The sequence below is a fragment of the Andrographis paniculata genome, unplaced genomic scaffold, assembly GCF_009805555.1.
Source record: "Andrographis paniculata isolate CXL003 unplaced genomic scaffold, ASM980555v1 Contig21END, whole genome shotgun sequence".
NCBI lineage: Eukaryota > Viridiplantae > Streptophyta > Magnoliopsida > Lamiales > Acanthaceae > Andrographis > Andrographis paniculata.
The window spans coordinates 1,700,935-1,719,011 of NW_026137502.1; the positions used below are offsets into that span (position 1 = coordinate 1,700,935).

An 18,077-nucleotide genomic window follows, 5' to 3' on the forward strand; every position below is an offset into this window, starting at 1 on the left:
TTTCTATTAATATAAACACACTAATGTTAATAATGATTAATTAAGTAAGTTTTTAAAAATAGAGTTTGAATTCCGGAAGATTGCTAGCTTATAATTTCAAAAATGCAAATCAATACTATTTAATCTTTTAAATCATACTTATCCGTTCCAAAAAAATAGGGACATTTGTGAGTTTAAAAGTATTTTTTAAAAAGATTAAAATGCCTCGTACTCATGTAATTTTGGAAAAAAACGTGAAGAGTTAGTTAAAAAATAGAAATGAGACTTGGACGATACGCAAGTGGTAATTATTTTGAAATCGAAAAAAAATATAAATTTTAATAAAAAAAAATATATTTTTTTCAAAGATAATCTCTATCGAAACTAAAAATATGAATGACAGACTGACTTATTAGGATACACATCATTTTTTTATTTATTTATTAAAGACTCAACCAACAATACATAATATAAAATTAATTTAACATCACAATCAAACAAACTTTTTGTTTATAGTATTTTATTTTAATCCAAACTTTTCAAGAAATTCCATACAACCCCCGTAATTTTAACAGGGTTTTGATTATGCCTCTTCTTCCCGCTCCTCTGTAATCCCTCGCATAAATAACTATGGTGGAAATCAATTAAGGCTTCTTTGGGGGGATAGATATTTGCCCCATTTGTGGATCGAAACCATCCCTGAGATGGATTCTTTACACTCACCACCTACATTTTGTGGATTGAGCCATTCTTTTGTAAATACATATATATATTCATTTTAATTTTTTGTGTATGAATTTATCTTGATATTGTGTAATTAAATGTACATTTTGGGTTTGAGTAAAGATTAATGTTTAATTTGTGGACAAGGGATACATTTAAGGCTCATTTATTGAATTTTTATCAGCAGCTTAGTGTGGTTAGTTGACAGCTTGATGTTTGTGTTAGTGACTGCAAATCTAGGAGCCACCATTCAAAATTTGGGAGGCCTGGGTGTGTCAGGGAGTCCCTATGCATGTTCTCCTTTAGTATTAGTATATATTGGACTCCATTGTTAATTGTTAGCAGTTATTTGGTCTCTCATACATTTCAAGGTAGATGTATTTGACGTAAGCAGTCTACAGTGAGTTTCAGATTGGTATTTGTGGTAATTTGATACAAATTTCTTTTATGATGTGGGGCTTTTGTACTTCTCCGTAGGATTGATTATCCGTGTTTTGTATGCTTATTCATCAACTGAACATGGCTTGGTCGAATACTGATTTTATATCTTCTTCATGTAAGAAACAAGATATCTTGATGCACATCCATAGACATATAGTCAAGTAATTTATTTGGATATGTTTCTATAGTCTTGTATTATTGTGTCCACGTAATGCAAGCGTAGACTTATAGGATTATGCTGTAAAACATTGGGTTTGTGAAAGCATTCACGAGTTTTGATGTCATGATTCCTGTAATTCAGAGGTGAAGTTTGGTGGATGAAAGTAGAATAAGAAAGTTCCGATCTTTGTAAAATGTTTGAGGTTAAGGCCACATATTTGGTATCCAGCAGATCAAATAATGTTTTCGAAGAGATATTTGACAATCTTGTAAAATTGTAGTATTGCCCGTTGGTGAAATGTTTGATCAAGATTACATTTAGTTTTCTAGAATTCATAGAAAATTGACACCTTTTTGGTCTGGACAAGCTAAAATGCAAACTAAAAGACAACAGCCAGTGGCTTCAGGGACTTAATATGCCGGCAACTTAATTGTTACTTTTGGATATTTGCTGGGTTATTTAAACTGACATCTTGTAACTTATTTATTTCCTATCTGCTTACATGCATTTATAAGTTGTAGCTCACAAACACAATTCTTAGTCCAAAAATCTGGTGTTGAATATACTTATGAGCTCTAAGTTCATGTCCTGGAGTTTTGGTTGATGATGAAAAGAAGTGGAAACACAAGTGGCGGTGAGAGTAGCAAGAGGGAAAATACATCCACTCAGGAGGTTCGGTGATATACCTGATACACAGAAGAGCAAGCTGATGACCTTGAAAAATTTTATACAGAATGCTCGAACCCAAGCAATGCACATCACCTCCAGATTATTCAGTAACAGCCACTTCGGAAGGACATTGACATAAAACAACTGAAAGTTTGGTTTCAAAAGCGCAGGTAAAATATGTACAGCTTTACCTTTTCCTTTCGAGTTAATGTTTTCAACTATGCTTGTGCCTACCATAAATATGCTTGTTTTAATTTTGTTTAGTTTGATAGATTTGAAGATATTATAGTAGTAGCCCTTCCATTTTTTCTGATTTAGGTAAGAATGCCAATGAAATGTATTAAATATTTTAAAGCAGAAATTTACACTTGACATATTATGTTGTTGTGGGCTACTCATTATTCAATTCGGCTATTTTTCCCGGAAAAATCTGCTGCAATAATTAGGGTCTATTTATAGACATGATACAGAAAGGGTAAATTCAAAATTCTAACAATGTAATCTAGTCAATATGCCTAAATAATACCAACCTAATATAATAGATATGTCTACATAATAAAAACTCAATTTAAATAATATTAACCAAAATATATATATATATCTATAATATATGTAACACCTCGCTTCAAACTCAAGTTGGTGTTGTAGAAACCACCTTGAGTTTGGCAAGAGAGACCCAAGGTGGAGTTTTAGTATTGATGGACTTTATAACCGAGCATCAATTATAGACCATTCAAATCGATTTTGGCCAAATTAAGGTTTCTAGTGGCGGATATCCTCTGTCGCAGAAAGCACCAACGATCCTCTATAGCAATGGCGGTGCTAAATTCTAAGAAATTAAAGTTTTAACCAAATTAGGATTTTTAATGGTCACAATTCTTTGTCTCAGAAGCAATCCTCTATCGTTGCAGTGGCGTCAAATTAGAGGTTCTGATGACGGCGATCCTATGGCGCGGAGGCGGCACCGGCGATCCTTTGTCTCAATGGCAGCGTTAAACCCTAGGAATTAAAGCCTAATTGATAGAAACTTCGGATATATAATTGAGACCAAACTACAAACTTATAATCGAATTTGGAATCAATATGGGATTGATAAAAAATTTAAAAACAACTTCATGGATGGGTTGGAAATGTCCCAGTACATTGTCCTAGGAGAATTCTAGTAATTGGACACAGGTAAAATTTCATATGCTTCCGGAGTCCGCTGCAACAAAATTGTTGACCGTGTTGACCATGCGTTGACCAAATGTTGACCGACGCAAATAACTCACATGTGTTGGTTGACGGTGTCATTTGGTGGAAAATGTCATCTTAAAGTCAAGAATACAGTGGCGGTGGGGGCATAGGTCAGATCCATTGGGAGAGTGACAAATAAATGTAATTAGAATGGATTATATGTTTTCGAAGTGACACTGGATCTTAGATTCAAGAAGTAGTTGTCCAAATACATTATAAGTTATAACAATGTACCCATAGAAAATATGTCTATGTACCATGTTATACTTTGGGAGAACTTTTGAGCTGTTTATTAATAATGAAGTTAAGATCTATTTATAGACTTGATACCGAAGGGAAAAACTCGAACAATAGCAATATAATCTAGTATATATACTTAAATATTAACAATCTAATATAATAGATATGAATTGCTTTGCTACAGTATTCGAGATCAAGACACCAGGGAGACTTAAATATGTTTTGGGAATTGAAGTGGCTGATTCTAAAAAAGAAATCTTCATATCTCAACAAAAGTATATTACTGACTTGCTTAAAGAAACAGGTAACACAACCTGCAGACCAGCAAGTACTCTAGTTGACCCAAATATAAAGTTGAGAAGTGCGAAGGAGGATATTTCCGTGGACAAGGAAATGTATCAAAAACTTGTGGGCAGACTTATATACTTATCTCACATTAGACCAGAAATTGCTTTTGCTGTAAGTTTAGTCAGCCAATTTAGGGGTGTATTCAATATAAATTTTGTAGGATTTTGTTGAACTTTCAAAATCTGGGTGTATTCAATCAAGACTTTTAAAAGTCTTTTAAAATCTAGAGGTATTCAATCAACACTTTTAAAAGCCTTTTAAAATCTTGAGGTATTCAACGTAGACTTTTAAAAGTCTTTTAAAATCTTGAGATATTCAACAATCCATAGACTTTGAAAGTCTATGGATTTTAATGGATTTTAATGGATTTTTGTGAAAATTTTATATAGAAAAGAATCTCTCTTTACCGTCACAGGTTTTGATAGATTCTTAGAATTATTATTATTATTATTATTATTATTATTATTATTATTATTGTTGTTGTTGTTGTATATGTGATCAATAATATGATAATATTTATTACTATTATTATAATTTTTAATAAAAATAATAATTTAAAACTAAAATATATTAGCAAATTATTATGAATTTTTTTTAAATATATATTTTTATATTATAAATATAATTTTAAAAAATATTGTTATCACAATAAATATGTCTTACTGTCGTATTTTCTTTTCAATTATCGAATACACTATATTATCATAACGATAATGGTGAAATAGATATTTAAATATATATTTTTTGTTGAACCGTTAATTTATATTTATATTTATTTTTTAAAAATCGTAGATTATTTATTTATTTTAATATAATTTTTTTACATAAAAAGTAAATACGTATATATTATTTATTAATACTTATATATTATTTATTAATATTAAATATTATCTTATTAATAATTATTTATTATATTTATAAAATGTATTGTTTGATATAAATTTATATAATTAATATATATTCATAAAAAAATAATTTTACAATCCTACAAAATCCATATAAATCCATAAAGAATTCAATAGAAATCCATCTAAATCAATTACTAAAATCCATCAAACTCAACATAGACTCTGTGGATTTTTTAAATTCACATAAATCCATAGACTTTTTAAAATTCAAAAAAATCCATTAAAATCCCAATTAAATACACCCCCTTAAACACCAACCAAAGGAAGCACATTTACAAGCTGCTCTTAGAATTGTCTAGTAATTGAAAAGGACCTCTGGAAGAGGGATTTGTTCAAACGAAACAAGAGTGTAAGTCTTAAAGCATATACAGATGCGGACTATGCCGGGTCAGATCAACCACTGGATACTGCACCTTCCTTAGTGGAAACTTAACAACTTGGAAGAGTAAAAAACAAAGTGTAGTAGCTAAATCAATTGCTGAAGCAGAATTTCGAGCAATGGCCCACGAAATATGTGAACTTCTATGGCTGAAGATTACATTGGAAGACTTGAAGATAAGGTGGGATGGAATGATGAGGTTTTATTGTGACAATAAATCTGCAATTAGTATAGGCCACAACTCGGTGCAGCATGATAGAACTAAACATATCGAGGTTGACAAACACTTTATCAAGGAAAAACTAGACAATGGAATGATTTGCACACCATATGTATCCACTCATAATCAATTTTCATACATACTCACCAAAGGGCTAAACAACATTAACGTTGAAGGAATTATATCAAAACTGGGAAAGGAGAACACCTATTCATCAGCTTAAGGGGGAGAGTCAAAACCGTGATTGTATTTGTGTAATTTAGGAAGTTTTATATTTGGTATATTGTATTTCTATAACAGTTGTATGTTTACATTATAGGTTTATGTATTTTAGGATCAATCCCATAATCATAGAGATTTGATTCCTTTGAACTAGCTGTCCTAAAATAGGCTGCAGGCTCATGTATATATAGAGGTCTAATAATCTAATAATAAAAATAAGAAAGAATACTATTTCTTTCAAATTTGAAAAGGAAAAAGATGGATGACCAAGACGAAAATGAACTTCAAAGGGAGTACGGGTTCTAGAATATGCAACGTGGGACTTAGACTCGGTAGGTGTAGGGATATCAAGGATATAGAGCCCCCTGACAAATGTCCACTACCAATAATCCTCTTCGTCGCACGGTCCTGAAACAGAATGATCAGGGAAGAATGAAACACAACAGTTTAAATCACAAGTTAATTTGCTAACATAAATCAAATTAAACGCAAGGCCAGGAATATATAATATGGACAGTAACAGAAGACTCAATGTAGAATGAGATGAATTAACTGAACTATACTGGGACACAGTACTCCATCCATCACCATCTTTTCTGTTCCTCCAAATTCTGATTCCCTATCTCCCATTATATACACACCAAAAATTCGCCAAAATAGACCAAAATCATACCAAACAAACTACCCAAAAACAGAACAAGGCAGAATAGAACAAAACAGGGCAGAACAGACCCGAACAGGGCAGAACAGTCCAGAACACGCCCAAACTGTATCAACCTGGAACTGACTGGCAGCGGCAACTTCGGTGACAAACAGATCAGCCTCCAAAACAGCCTACCCCAAAACCCTAATATTGCTCTGATACCATGTTAACGTAGGTTTATTCACTAACTTTAAAAAATACAGTAAAGTTACATCGATATATATGTGCAGCCCTAATCTATTTTGGGTCAAGACCCACTATATAATTAGATACTAATTAATATATATACATATGTCCAACACTCTATATGTATATAAAACAGTGACTATAACTAATTTATAAGGTTAGTTTTCCCTAAAATTTGAGATAATATCTTTGAGTGCTAACAACATAAATCTTTCCACATTTGCATGTAATCTATTGTGGAACATGTGTGAAATGAATAGATCTGCAAACTTACATAGCTAAGCAGTTTCTCAATTACATTTTATTGGTTTGATCATGAATAAATTTGTTTGCTATATGCTTTTAATTTGAAGATGAGTAATTGAGAATTCAGAATAGCCATTTTACAAAATGATTGAAAATATGATTGGATCATAGTATTCTATTAGAAGAAGATTTGATGGAATCACTACGATCGCTTTTTTGGGAGAAATGAAAAATTATGTGAAATATGTATGCGGCAAATTGGCTGCATTTAGAGAAAGAATAGTGATGGTGTATCTTTATGACTGAAGATGTTACATGGCCACGGTCTCATAAAGATGAAATTATATACATATTTATATGCTATGACTCCATATTATATGTTTTGTATCCAACACAATATATGTAATGAAAGTATTACTTTCATATTCACTCTTCATTAGAGAACAATTTCAGTTAAAATCTATTTTTTAAGATTGATAAGTGAACAATAATGTCTTGATATGGAGTTTTACAATTTATATTACAAACCCATTCACATAAGTTCACCTATGGCACTATACTATGGTGAACTAGAAATTAAATATAATTAAATCCATGGCATATTTGGTCATTTTCTAAGTGGCTGCGTTGGTCAAGAAAATGTTGATCACCTATTCCTTCTATTTTTTGTTTTTGGTTTACTCTATTGGGGCCACTTTCTAGGATTGTGAGCATATCTTGTGTTTGCTGTTCTTTATCTAATTACCCAATGAAACTATCTCCCTAGTTTTAAAACAAATCTTGAGATTAAAGGAGAGATTGTGTAAGGTTATATATGATGGAAGATATTGAAGTCCCAAAAATGGAGTCTTTACTAACAAGGTTGTTAGTCATTCGATATTTCTAATTCTTATTCAAAAACCATATTCAATACGTAATTATCATTCAAAACATCACATCTTTCTATCATTTTACCTCAAAAAACAAAAAAACCAAAAACCTAGTAAAAAATAAAAATAAATGAAAAACACTAAGAAAACCAAAAATATTACATTTTTGTTGATGGAATAAGTTGAGGAATATCGAAATGCTTGAGTTAGGGTGGAGTTTTTATGCCATTAATTTGGCTTAATCAAGCCTGCAAAATTTCCATCCCATTTAAAAATCAAACCATATATGTTTTTGAAGATTTCCTATATTATTTTTTAAAAGCCATGTTCGAAATGTACTCAACAAGAAATAGAAAAAGAGGAATAAAAGAATCTGACATAGTCTTTTTAAAAAATTGTATGGATAATAAACATAAAGAAAATATGTGAGAACTAATAGAGGCTAATTGAATATAAGGGAAAAGAAAAGGATATTTTTTAAGTGTGTTCACTTGGTGTTTTTTCCATGAATTTTATTATCTCTGGAATTTCCTCCAAAAACATCAAATCAATCAATTTTAATCTCACAAATAGCAAAACTTAACACACAAACCAAAATAAGATTAAAAAAAAAAGACAAGTAGTGAAATGGAGTTGCCACAAACACTAACACAACATTCACTATGACATATTATACATTAAAAAATGTTTTGCTTGTTGGAAATATTCGCAAGTAGAAAGTGATATATCTCCCCTTTTAGGGGGTTTGGTCTTCGAATCCCGCCATCATCCAAAAATTTAAAAATTAAGGCTAGGCTTTTGTAAAGATGTAATCCCATTTACAAGTGAGCTTTAGAAGAATAAACTCTTTATATTGAAAATAATTTGTCTCCAATACCAGGTTTAATGACCACTTCAACTATAAGCTTAATTTCTTAAGCTAGTATAGTGATACAAAAAAGAAAAAAAAATAAAATTGTTACATCAATTTTCATTTACAGACATTTCCAACACTGTGAATTTTAAATAATCTATATTTCCTTATTAGCACAAAAATAAACCATTTTAGGGTCATCGTCAACTAATGTAGAAACAATATAAATTTTATGTACTAATAAATATATGACTATATATTCATTTAAATTTTATAAATTTAGGACTATCTGTTCATTTCAATTTTCCGGTGTATGATATTCATAGAAGCAATTACATGCATAAAAAAGTCCTAATTTATATAATAATAATGATAATTCGGTAGCATAAATGAGGACACATCATCATCTGATGCTGTTTTAAAAAAAAAAAATTAATTTTCCACCTAACTCTTACCAAATAAATTGCATTAAACCCACCAAATCTGACAGCACCTGCCTATTTATTACCGCTTGCATTTTTCTAGCAATTTGTTACAATTTTTATTTTCTTGAATGTGACGGCACCTGCATATATATATCCACCTTTCCTTGTATTTTATTTGTGTGAGAACATTACAACACATTTTCTGTTGTTTGATTGTGTGCTTGTCAACCTGTCGCGCTTCATTAAGGTGAGTCAGAGCTCTAAAATTTGTATTGATAAATAAAAAATTAGATGGTGGAAGATAATGGAGTTCTTTATTTTGGAGAAGATTTTCCTTACATCCAAAAGTCAGAAAACAATGTAGTTGTAGCAAAAAAAATAGAGGGATGATTGGGATATTGTTTGCGCATTTATAGATGGAGAAATAGAGGGATGACCGGGAGGTGTTGCGTTGATTATCTGTACATCACTATTCTTTAACTTGTTTGACGTGAAATTGTTTGCGCATTTATAGGATTATTTTTATTGCCTGTATTTGGTTTGATTGATGATGTAAATAATTTACAAATGACCACTAATTTTGAATGTATGCATCTTAGATATGAGTGTTTGAGCATATTTGACTTTATGATTCCTTAAAAATAGCAAAATGATTAAATAATCTTTAGATTTCGAATATGGTTGTGTATATAAGAGAGAGAAAGCCAAAGAAAAGTTCTTTCAGAATGTTGATATCTTTGGTGGTGGTTTTGAAAGGATGTAAAGGAGTCCGAAAACTTGGCCAATCATGAGAAGTTGTTGAGAATGACACAACCTTTTTCATTTTGAGAAGTTCCTTGAAATTATGTTTTCCTAAAATAATAAAAGACTTCCCAAGCACATCATAATATGTATTTGTTTCGCATGAAAGATTGTATTTATGTTTCTATATATATGTGTGTGTGTGTATATATGCCATAATCTAGTAACCTTCTTGCATTCATGGTGTAAACTTTTAAAACATGTTATTTAATTAGTTTGCATGCATGAATAATATTGATGTACTCTCTCTCTCTCTTGTGTATGAGTTTTCTTTCACTGTATACAGTAGTTGAATCCTTATAAGATTGTATGGGTAAAACAATTGTTTTGCAGTTATTGTCTTCAACAAACTTTGAAGTTTGATCTGCCCTGTCTGCCTTAAGCCAATAATCTTCCAATATCTGTCAAGATGGCGAACACAAGGTATATACTGTTGTGTGCAGCTAAATTGAAATCATGCTAGTCATCAGACTGTGCTGCTTACTTTATTTGACATTTCTATCATATAGCCTTTTCTTGCTGGCTGAGGAAACAAAGAGAGAATTCCTCTCTAAAGCTATTGGAGAAGCTATTACCTGGATACCGGTTCCTGCACTGAAGGTTGTCAATATTTCAGGGTTTTAGTTGTTAATTTCAATGCCTGTTGTAGCCTTTTCTGATTCATTCCTCGTTCAAATTTCAGCTTAATAACCCTGGCTCCGCTGGGACTTTCTATGTCTCATCTGCTTCCATTGGCGTAGCAGCAAAAGCATTCATTACAATGCGTTCTGAACCTATTGAGGTATGCACTACTACTAAATATGATACTCTACCTGTGTTGTTTGTATAAGATACATAAGTTCAACTTGAATTGTTTCTTTGTTTTTTTTTTCAGATAGTATAGTTTGCATCACAATTTATCTTAAAATTAAATTTCCTTGCTATTTGTGTAGACAATGGAAATTCTCAAAGACAAGCCATCTTGGTCATCATATTGCCGCAATATGACTGTTATTGACACCTATCAGGTCAATAATGGTGGAAAGATCGAATTTGTCTACACACAGGTAGGTGAAAACTGCAACAATTTTATGCTTCCCTCATATTGATTAAAGTACGGTATGATTTCATCTAACATCTATATCATTTTCCAGTATTATGCTTCTACAACCATGGCTTGTGCTCGAGACTTCTGGACACTTCGATACACTTCTGTATTAGATGATGGCAGCTATGTGGTACAGTTACCTTTGGAATATGAGTAATATCAACTAATTTACTATCTGTCAAATATGTTTCAGTTCCAGAATATACAACTAAATGTGCCCGAGCACCATACTATATCATTATTGGGTTACTTGTGAGGATTAGCTCAACCCTTGTTCCTGTGTTTCTTGTGTTGTATTTTTAAGGTATGTGAAAAATCAATTTCTGACCGTGATGTTTCGCCGACATCACCAACATCACTAGAGTCTGTGAAAGGAAATAAGCTTGCTAGTGGCTTTATGATTTGCCCCATTGAAGGGGGATCAATCATTTATATGGTTGAACATTTGGATATGGAGGTACTGTTGATTTTCATCATATTAAAGCTGTAACATATCAATCTTACTCAAGATGGATAATATGACTTGGAGGCTAAACTTGTTGCAGGCATCTAATGTACCAGTGTTGATAAGGCCCCTTTATGAGTCATCTGAACTTGTGGCCAAGCAGATGATTGCTGCTGTAAGTAAAACCTGATACTTACATTGCTCCAAACATATCCATATCATTCCTTTATATGTTGTATTTTTTAAATTTGATGACATGGAGTCAACTGTTGTCATTATGTCACTTAGAAATATGCCTTACATGCTGTTTTCTGTTTCACTGTGAAGTGATTCAAATTATTATTAATATGGAACTTTGACATAGATCATTTTGTTACAGCTAGGGGATTTTGTCTCCCTTTATTTTGTCACTGAAACAAATATGTACAAAACATATATATATATTTCAAGCAAGCCTACTTCAGTTCTCTCTCTCTCTCTCTCTCACACACACACACATGCGCGCTTGCACATACGCGCCTTGTTTAACCTTTGTGTTGATATTTGAATAAAAATCATTTTGGAACCAAGACCAATGTTGAGCTCAACTTTGGCGATTTAGATATTAGCCTAATCTTTTATTAGCACTTTCCTTGGTTTTCAAATTATATCCTTTACCTGGTTTGGGTACAATAAATAATTGTTTGATGAATCAATTTCTATTACAGAATCTTCAGTGTACAATTTTCTATTGATCCTATGAAATTGACATTAGAAACCATTCTTCATTTGTGCCTGATCTAAAGATTTCCTGTGTTGAGAAACTAACAACTTCCATATTGCCAGTTCAGTATCTCTACTTTCCCATGGCAGCAAATCAGAAAATTTTTCCATGCAACATTCTGCAGTACCTTTAGTTGTCTTTCCAAAAGAATTTTCCTTCATAATGTGGAGAGTATAATGAGCATTTTGCTCAAAAAAGTTTAATTGGTGTTTCTCCTTTTCAGGCACTTCATTATGTTGAACATATTTCCAATGAGAAGAGTGGTAACGTGGAAGATTGCCGTCTGCAGCCTGAACTTTTGAGAACTCACAGTGAAAAAGTTCACAGGTAATAATCTTAAACCCCCGACTCCAAATGCTTATTTTATTAAAATTGTAGACAACTTTCTACTATGTGGATAACTTGGATCATCTGATTAATATTTTCTGAATGGATGGAATTCAAGACAATAATGATTATTTCATTGTTTTTATTTGGCTGGATCTATTGCACTATTGAACCCTAAAGCTTTATCTCAAATTTTGAAATATGATTCAAGAAATTAGGATGGATTCAAATTTTATTTCTTTTAGAGGCATTTGAAATCCTTTATTTAAAATGCTCTATTAAATCCAAATCGTTCAATTAAGTTGTGGTGGGCAGAGGTGACACAGTTTGACCTTGAATTGACTTTATTTAGGAGCTTCAATGATGCTGTCAATGGTTTTCGCGAAGATGGATGGATTACTCTGAATGCTGATGGCACTGATGATCTTATTATGTCCATCAAGGCAGTAAATATTCCCAAAGCTACTGGTCCAGCTTATGATAGTGTTCTTTGTATAAAGTCTGGATTTTTACTTGAGGTGAGTAACAAATGTTTCGCTTATGCTAACTTTAGCCTTTAATAGCATAACCAAGATTTTTGGGTCTCCATTTATCAGCATAAGGCCGCCTTTTTTTTTTTTTTTTTGATAACAGAATGTTATTCCTGTGAACATGACGAGAGCTCTGAAAGAGCGTCTCTCATCTTGGATCGACTTTGACTTCAGTGATCATTCTGAATCATATTCGACTGCTGTCTGCTTCGCCTATCCATCGAAGTGTTCACATAATTTTTCTGAAAAACCTATGATGTTTGGCTACACCAATCATAAGAATGAGGTTGGTTGAATGTAATGATTGCATTGCATCTTTAAATATCACTCTGTATAGAAATTTTAGTCATTTGTTCTCGTTTGCACAAAATTTTCTGCTTAATTGTATTATGGAATTTGACAGGCATTCGAAGTAATGCGGTATCGAGGCATATTGGATCGCCTACCTAGTGTTTCTTCTACAGAGATTTATCACATGCTGGTAAATTAATCCTCTTCTCTGAATGTATACAAAGTGCGATCAATAGGGGGTTGGCAGTATATACCATTTTAACTGCAAATACATGTTGAGATGCCGGATTCCATCTAAATTAACAGAGGATATCACTCCCTCATTTTGTCCTTGTTTATATTATGAAATGATTTGATTTGGTCTACATCATATTTATAGTTTAGTCAAAATATCAATTTCTAAGATGATCTATTTACAAAACTGATTATTGGAAAATTCAACATTTATGGAATCTGATATTTCGTCTACTGTACAGATGATTAATGGAATGGAAGACACTGGGTTTGGGCTTAGCTCGGACCTATTATTTTCAGCACCTGACAGAAAATTGCCTGCTGAATCTTTTCTATTAACATTCGGATTCCGAGTCATATTGTTGGGTTCAATACCAGTTGAGTACCTACATTCTTCGATTTTGTTATCTTTTTATTTAGATCTTAAGTATTGTACAACAATCATTGTATTTGATCTTACCTACTATACATCCTAAAAACTCGTAACTTCAATGTATTAATGCACAGGGTACCGATCCGTCAGTCAATTTGGCACAAGAAGGGACATCTTATGCTATGAGTGAAGTAGCAAATTATGGCCTACCACCTGCGCTAATGACTGTTGCCTTTCAGTTTCCTTATGAAGGAGATTGTCATGAAGATCTAATAGACATGGCTCAAAGCTATGTTCGCCATGTTATTTCAAATGTGAAAAGTATTGCTATGGAAATAATGCTGGCAGGAGCACAGCATGACAGTAACCCTGCTATAGCTAATCCAAATGAAACTGCTGTATCTCCAGCATCAACCTTTGCTGAAAACCTTGCTGCTTTGATATGTCGAAGCTATAAGTAAGTAATTTGCTTGATTTATGTATTGATTCCTCGAATATGATATCTTAATTGTTATTTCATTGTTCTGCACAATAGCTGATATTTATGCAAAAGTATGAGGTATAAGGTCATAACCATAGAAGCACCATTATTGGTTTATGGATTCGATTTGTGTAGCGCCTTATTCAGCATGTTAGAATCTATTTGCACTTCCTGATTTTTGATCTTCTACTCATGGTTTTTATTTGGCATATGAATATTCATAAATGAAAATTGAGTCCATGTTACTGAAACAGGTGTCGTGAAATCGCTATCTGGCAAAATTTACCCTAATTTTATCTATTTTGCAATGTTTCGGCTACCTGAAACTTTTTTTTTTTTCCAATTCAAACAGATTGACTACAAGCCTGGATTTGCTCTGGGTCAATCCTCCCGCCACTTTGTTGCAAGCACTGTATCGCCACCCATTCTCTATCATATGTTTTACATTCTCGGTATGTTTATATCGCTTCCTTAGCTATGGTAACAACAGAATTTTCTGTTCTTTTGCCACGGGTGCATGGGCAATGTCAGAATGACTAATTCAGCTTGAATCTGAAATATTGTGTTAAGAAATTTCTCTTAAAATTAATTTTCGAGTAGTTACAATTATCTGAATCATTTGAATTTATTAAAAAGATATCAGCTCCTACACTTCTTTCTTAAACTTTCAAAGAGACATGGAAGGATTATAATACTTTGATCTTGATAAATTACACGTTTCCTTGTTGCAGTCTATCCCGGTGTGCATATATGCAAACCTACAAGCACTCATGATGCTAGAGACGACGACAAACAACATGCAAATGGTCACTGTGGATAATCTACTCGGGGCCTTTAATGAAGATGACAAGCTGTATACCCTCCTCCCACAGATAATGCAGCGGGTAAATTTATAAATGATTAGAACATCCTTATGTTGTTTTTATTATAATTGCAATATAAATGCGAGTAAGATGACAATGGGTTTGTTGTTATTCCTCAGGGATATGTTGTTTTATCACCGGGATTTGGTAAAACAGCTGCTAATCGTCGGTTTAGATACAGGAAAGGAGTGGTGTGGCAGGTGCGCGGCTACGACAATTCCATCCATTGCCTTGCTATGGCATTTTACCAGTGGGCGTTGGCCTAAAAGGTTCGACTTGAATTGTGTTTGTCTGTGGAGAGAATGACTGTTTGTTGGCTCTATTTCGTCTTGTCTTGTTTGTTTTTCAGTTATGGTCTTGTTGTTTTTCATAATAAAGGTCTTGACGGTTCTAAGTCAAGTCCCAAATTGCTCGGCTACGCGATGCTGCCGAATGCTTTTGTTTGCGACTTCATTTGGTTTGAATAATGAGAAACTACTATTAGGTTGTGTTCTTTTGTAGATTTTATCATATATTTTTACTATTTTAGTTTTTTTTTTATATATATTCCACTACAAATTTATTTTACAATAAAAAATATCGCATTAACCTCTATTTATATTACATCAAATAACTATTTAAATTAAATTTTTTACTATTTAAAAATTTAAACCTAAAAACTAAAACCCACAAACAAACACATCCTAAGTGTTCTTTTATTTAGTATTGTGTTTTGATGTTTTTTCAGTTTTTGAAGTGTTTCGAATATGTTCTTTTCACATGAAATAATTGTTAAATGTGATATTTTTTATTTTAAAAAAATATATATTATATTTTTATTACTAGAAATATAATTAAGAGATAAAAATAAATAAAGAGAATAAAGTCTTGAACTTTTAACTATTTAGTGTTTTTTTTCTTTTCCAAATACATATTACAACACTATTTGATAGATGTATTGTATATTCAAATTTTATAATTAAAAATTCAATTACTATATATTTATATATTATGTAAGTAAATAATAACATTATTTGATATTTCTATTATATATTTATATTTTTAAAATACAATTACAAATTCAATCAATAAATAAATTGAAATATACATTTATATTATTTGATAGTTGTATTATATATATTTAAATTTTAAAAATAAAAAGTCAATTACTATACATTATGTATTAATAAAGTAAATAATAAATTATATTCATATTTATATTATTTGGTAGCTCTATTATATATTTAGATTTTACAAATAATAATATAGTTATCATATATGTACATGTATATATATATATACACACACACGTACATATATGATAATTTGGTAATAAAAAGAATAATAAAACAAATAATTATTCATTCATATTATTTGGTAATTATAGTCGTATTTAAAAGAATAAAAATAAATATCCAATGACCATATATTGAAAATTAATGACAATACATATATTTTTGGTAACTCTAATGCATTTTCATATTTTTAAAATAGCAAGTTCAATTATCATATATTTATAAATGTGGTAATAAAGGCTGTAAATTTATATCATTTGATAATTGTATATGTTATTATTTATTTTTAAAAATATACAAATTCTTGATTACCGTATATTTAAAATGAATAATAAATTAATTCAATACTAATTTATATTATTCGATAATTTTATTATACAATTCGAGTATATTGTTAGACTTTAAAATTCAGCACAATTTCATTGTTTTAATTTGGCACAGTGACTTTTTTAAGCCCCAAATCCAATACCAATTCTTATAAGTTGTAATAGACCAAGTTCCTAGAATATATTCATATTGGAAAATTTGGAATATTTCACAAACTAATTTTCAGATTATTCAATATTTGTATTATGAATTTAAAACCCATGAGATAATCTGAATTGAATACGAGGATTCTCCACAAATTGTTGTCGGCTACTAGATCCAGTGACGACTACCAATTTTTCCTTGGATCGATAGCAGCATTATAAACGCCAATAAAGTGAAGGTTGTCTGATAAAAACAATTTGTACATTCTCACAGCAACTAGGAGGTTCCTCAAATTGTGTTGAGAATGAATAATTAAAAGACTATTAACTATAGTTTATACGTAGTATTAATTTCCTAGGGTAACAGAGAGATATTCAAATAGTAGTTGGATATGTTATGAGGAAGATTACTCTTCCATATCAAAATGGGTACTTTTGCTTAAGGGATGTGTCATTTGTTGGGCTTCTAAAAAGCAAAACCGTATTACCTATTCGATTATGGAATCTGAAATTTATAGCATTAGTCTGGCAAAGAAGTTGAATGACTTCATGATTTAGTTTATGAGATTTCATTGTGGACAAAATCGGTGTCACTTATTTCTATACGTTGTGATAGTGCAACAACGATGGCCAAAGCATATATTCAAATTTATAATGGAAAGTCTAGACACCTAGGTGTTAGACATTGTATGATTCGTGAACTAATCACGAATGGAGTAATTTTAGTGAAATTCGTTCGGTCACAACATAATCTAGCCGACATTTTGACAAAAGGATTGACTAGGGACTTAGTGCACAAGTTATCTATTGGGATGAGTTTAAAGTCCATTTAAATCTGCGAAGGGTGAAACACCCAGTTCTATCCTGATACAACGTTACGAGCTGAATTCAATGTAGAAATATTACATTTAGTAAATTGGAGCCCATAATGTTTATACTTCCCCAGGTGTGCGTTTGGACCTGCAAGAAAGTTAGGTTAAGAATTTATCTCTTAACATTTCCTTTGAAAAGTCGTCGTGCATGGGTGAGACTAAAAAGAGGTACCTATACGAGTATAAGTTATGCCGCTTTAAAAAGGTTGTGAACTTACTTTCGATGTACTCGTGAACGGATAGGAACACATGACTTATAAAGTGTCAAATGAACTTATAAAAATTGTAAATTCGTGTGTACTTACCTTCGTATTTTTAAATGAGTTGAAATGTTCATTTTCTTAAGACGCCTTGATTTTCGAATATTTGAGACGCGTATTTTACAAAATGAAAATTCAATCTTTACGACATTTTCACTTATGCATGGATTTATGAAATTTGGTTATTGTTAATTGGGTT

General features: G+C 31.5%; 1 protein-coding gene across 1 annotated transcript; it reads left to right on the top strand.

Moving 5' to 3' along the window:
- Window positions 1-558: 558 nt before the first annotated feature.
- LOC127244782 (homeobox-leucine zipper protein REVOLUTA-like) lies at window positions 559-15,475 on the top strand. Its single transcript, XM_051265278.1, has 17 exons — window positions 559-2,142; window positions 9,942-10,031; window positions 10,118-10,208; window positions 10,291-10,389; window positions 10,541-10,654; window positions 10,742-10,825; window positions 11,000-11,152; window positions 11,241-11,315; window positions 12,127-12,230; window positions 12,583-12,748; window positions 12,864-13,046; window positions 13,164-13,241; window positions 13,528-13,662; window positions 13,793-14,115; window positions 14,492-14,591; window positions 14,871-15,023; window positions 15,122-15,475. The coding sequence occupies exons 2-17, from the start codon at window positions 10,018-10,020 to the stop codon at window positions 15,266-15,268; spliced, it is 2,019 nt and encodes a 672-aa protein (XP_051121235.1). The 5' UTR covers window positions 559-2,142; window positions 9,942-10,017; the 3' UTR covers window positions 15,269-15,475.
- The last annotated feature ends 2,602 nt before the right edge of the window (window positions 15,476-18,077 follow it).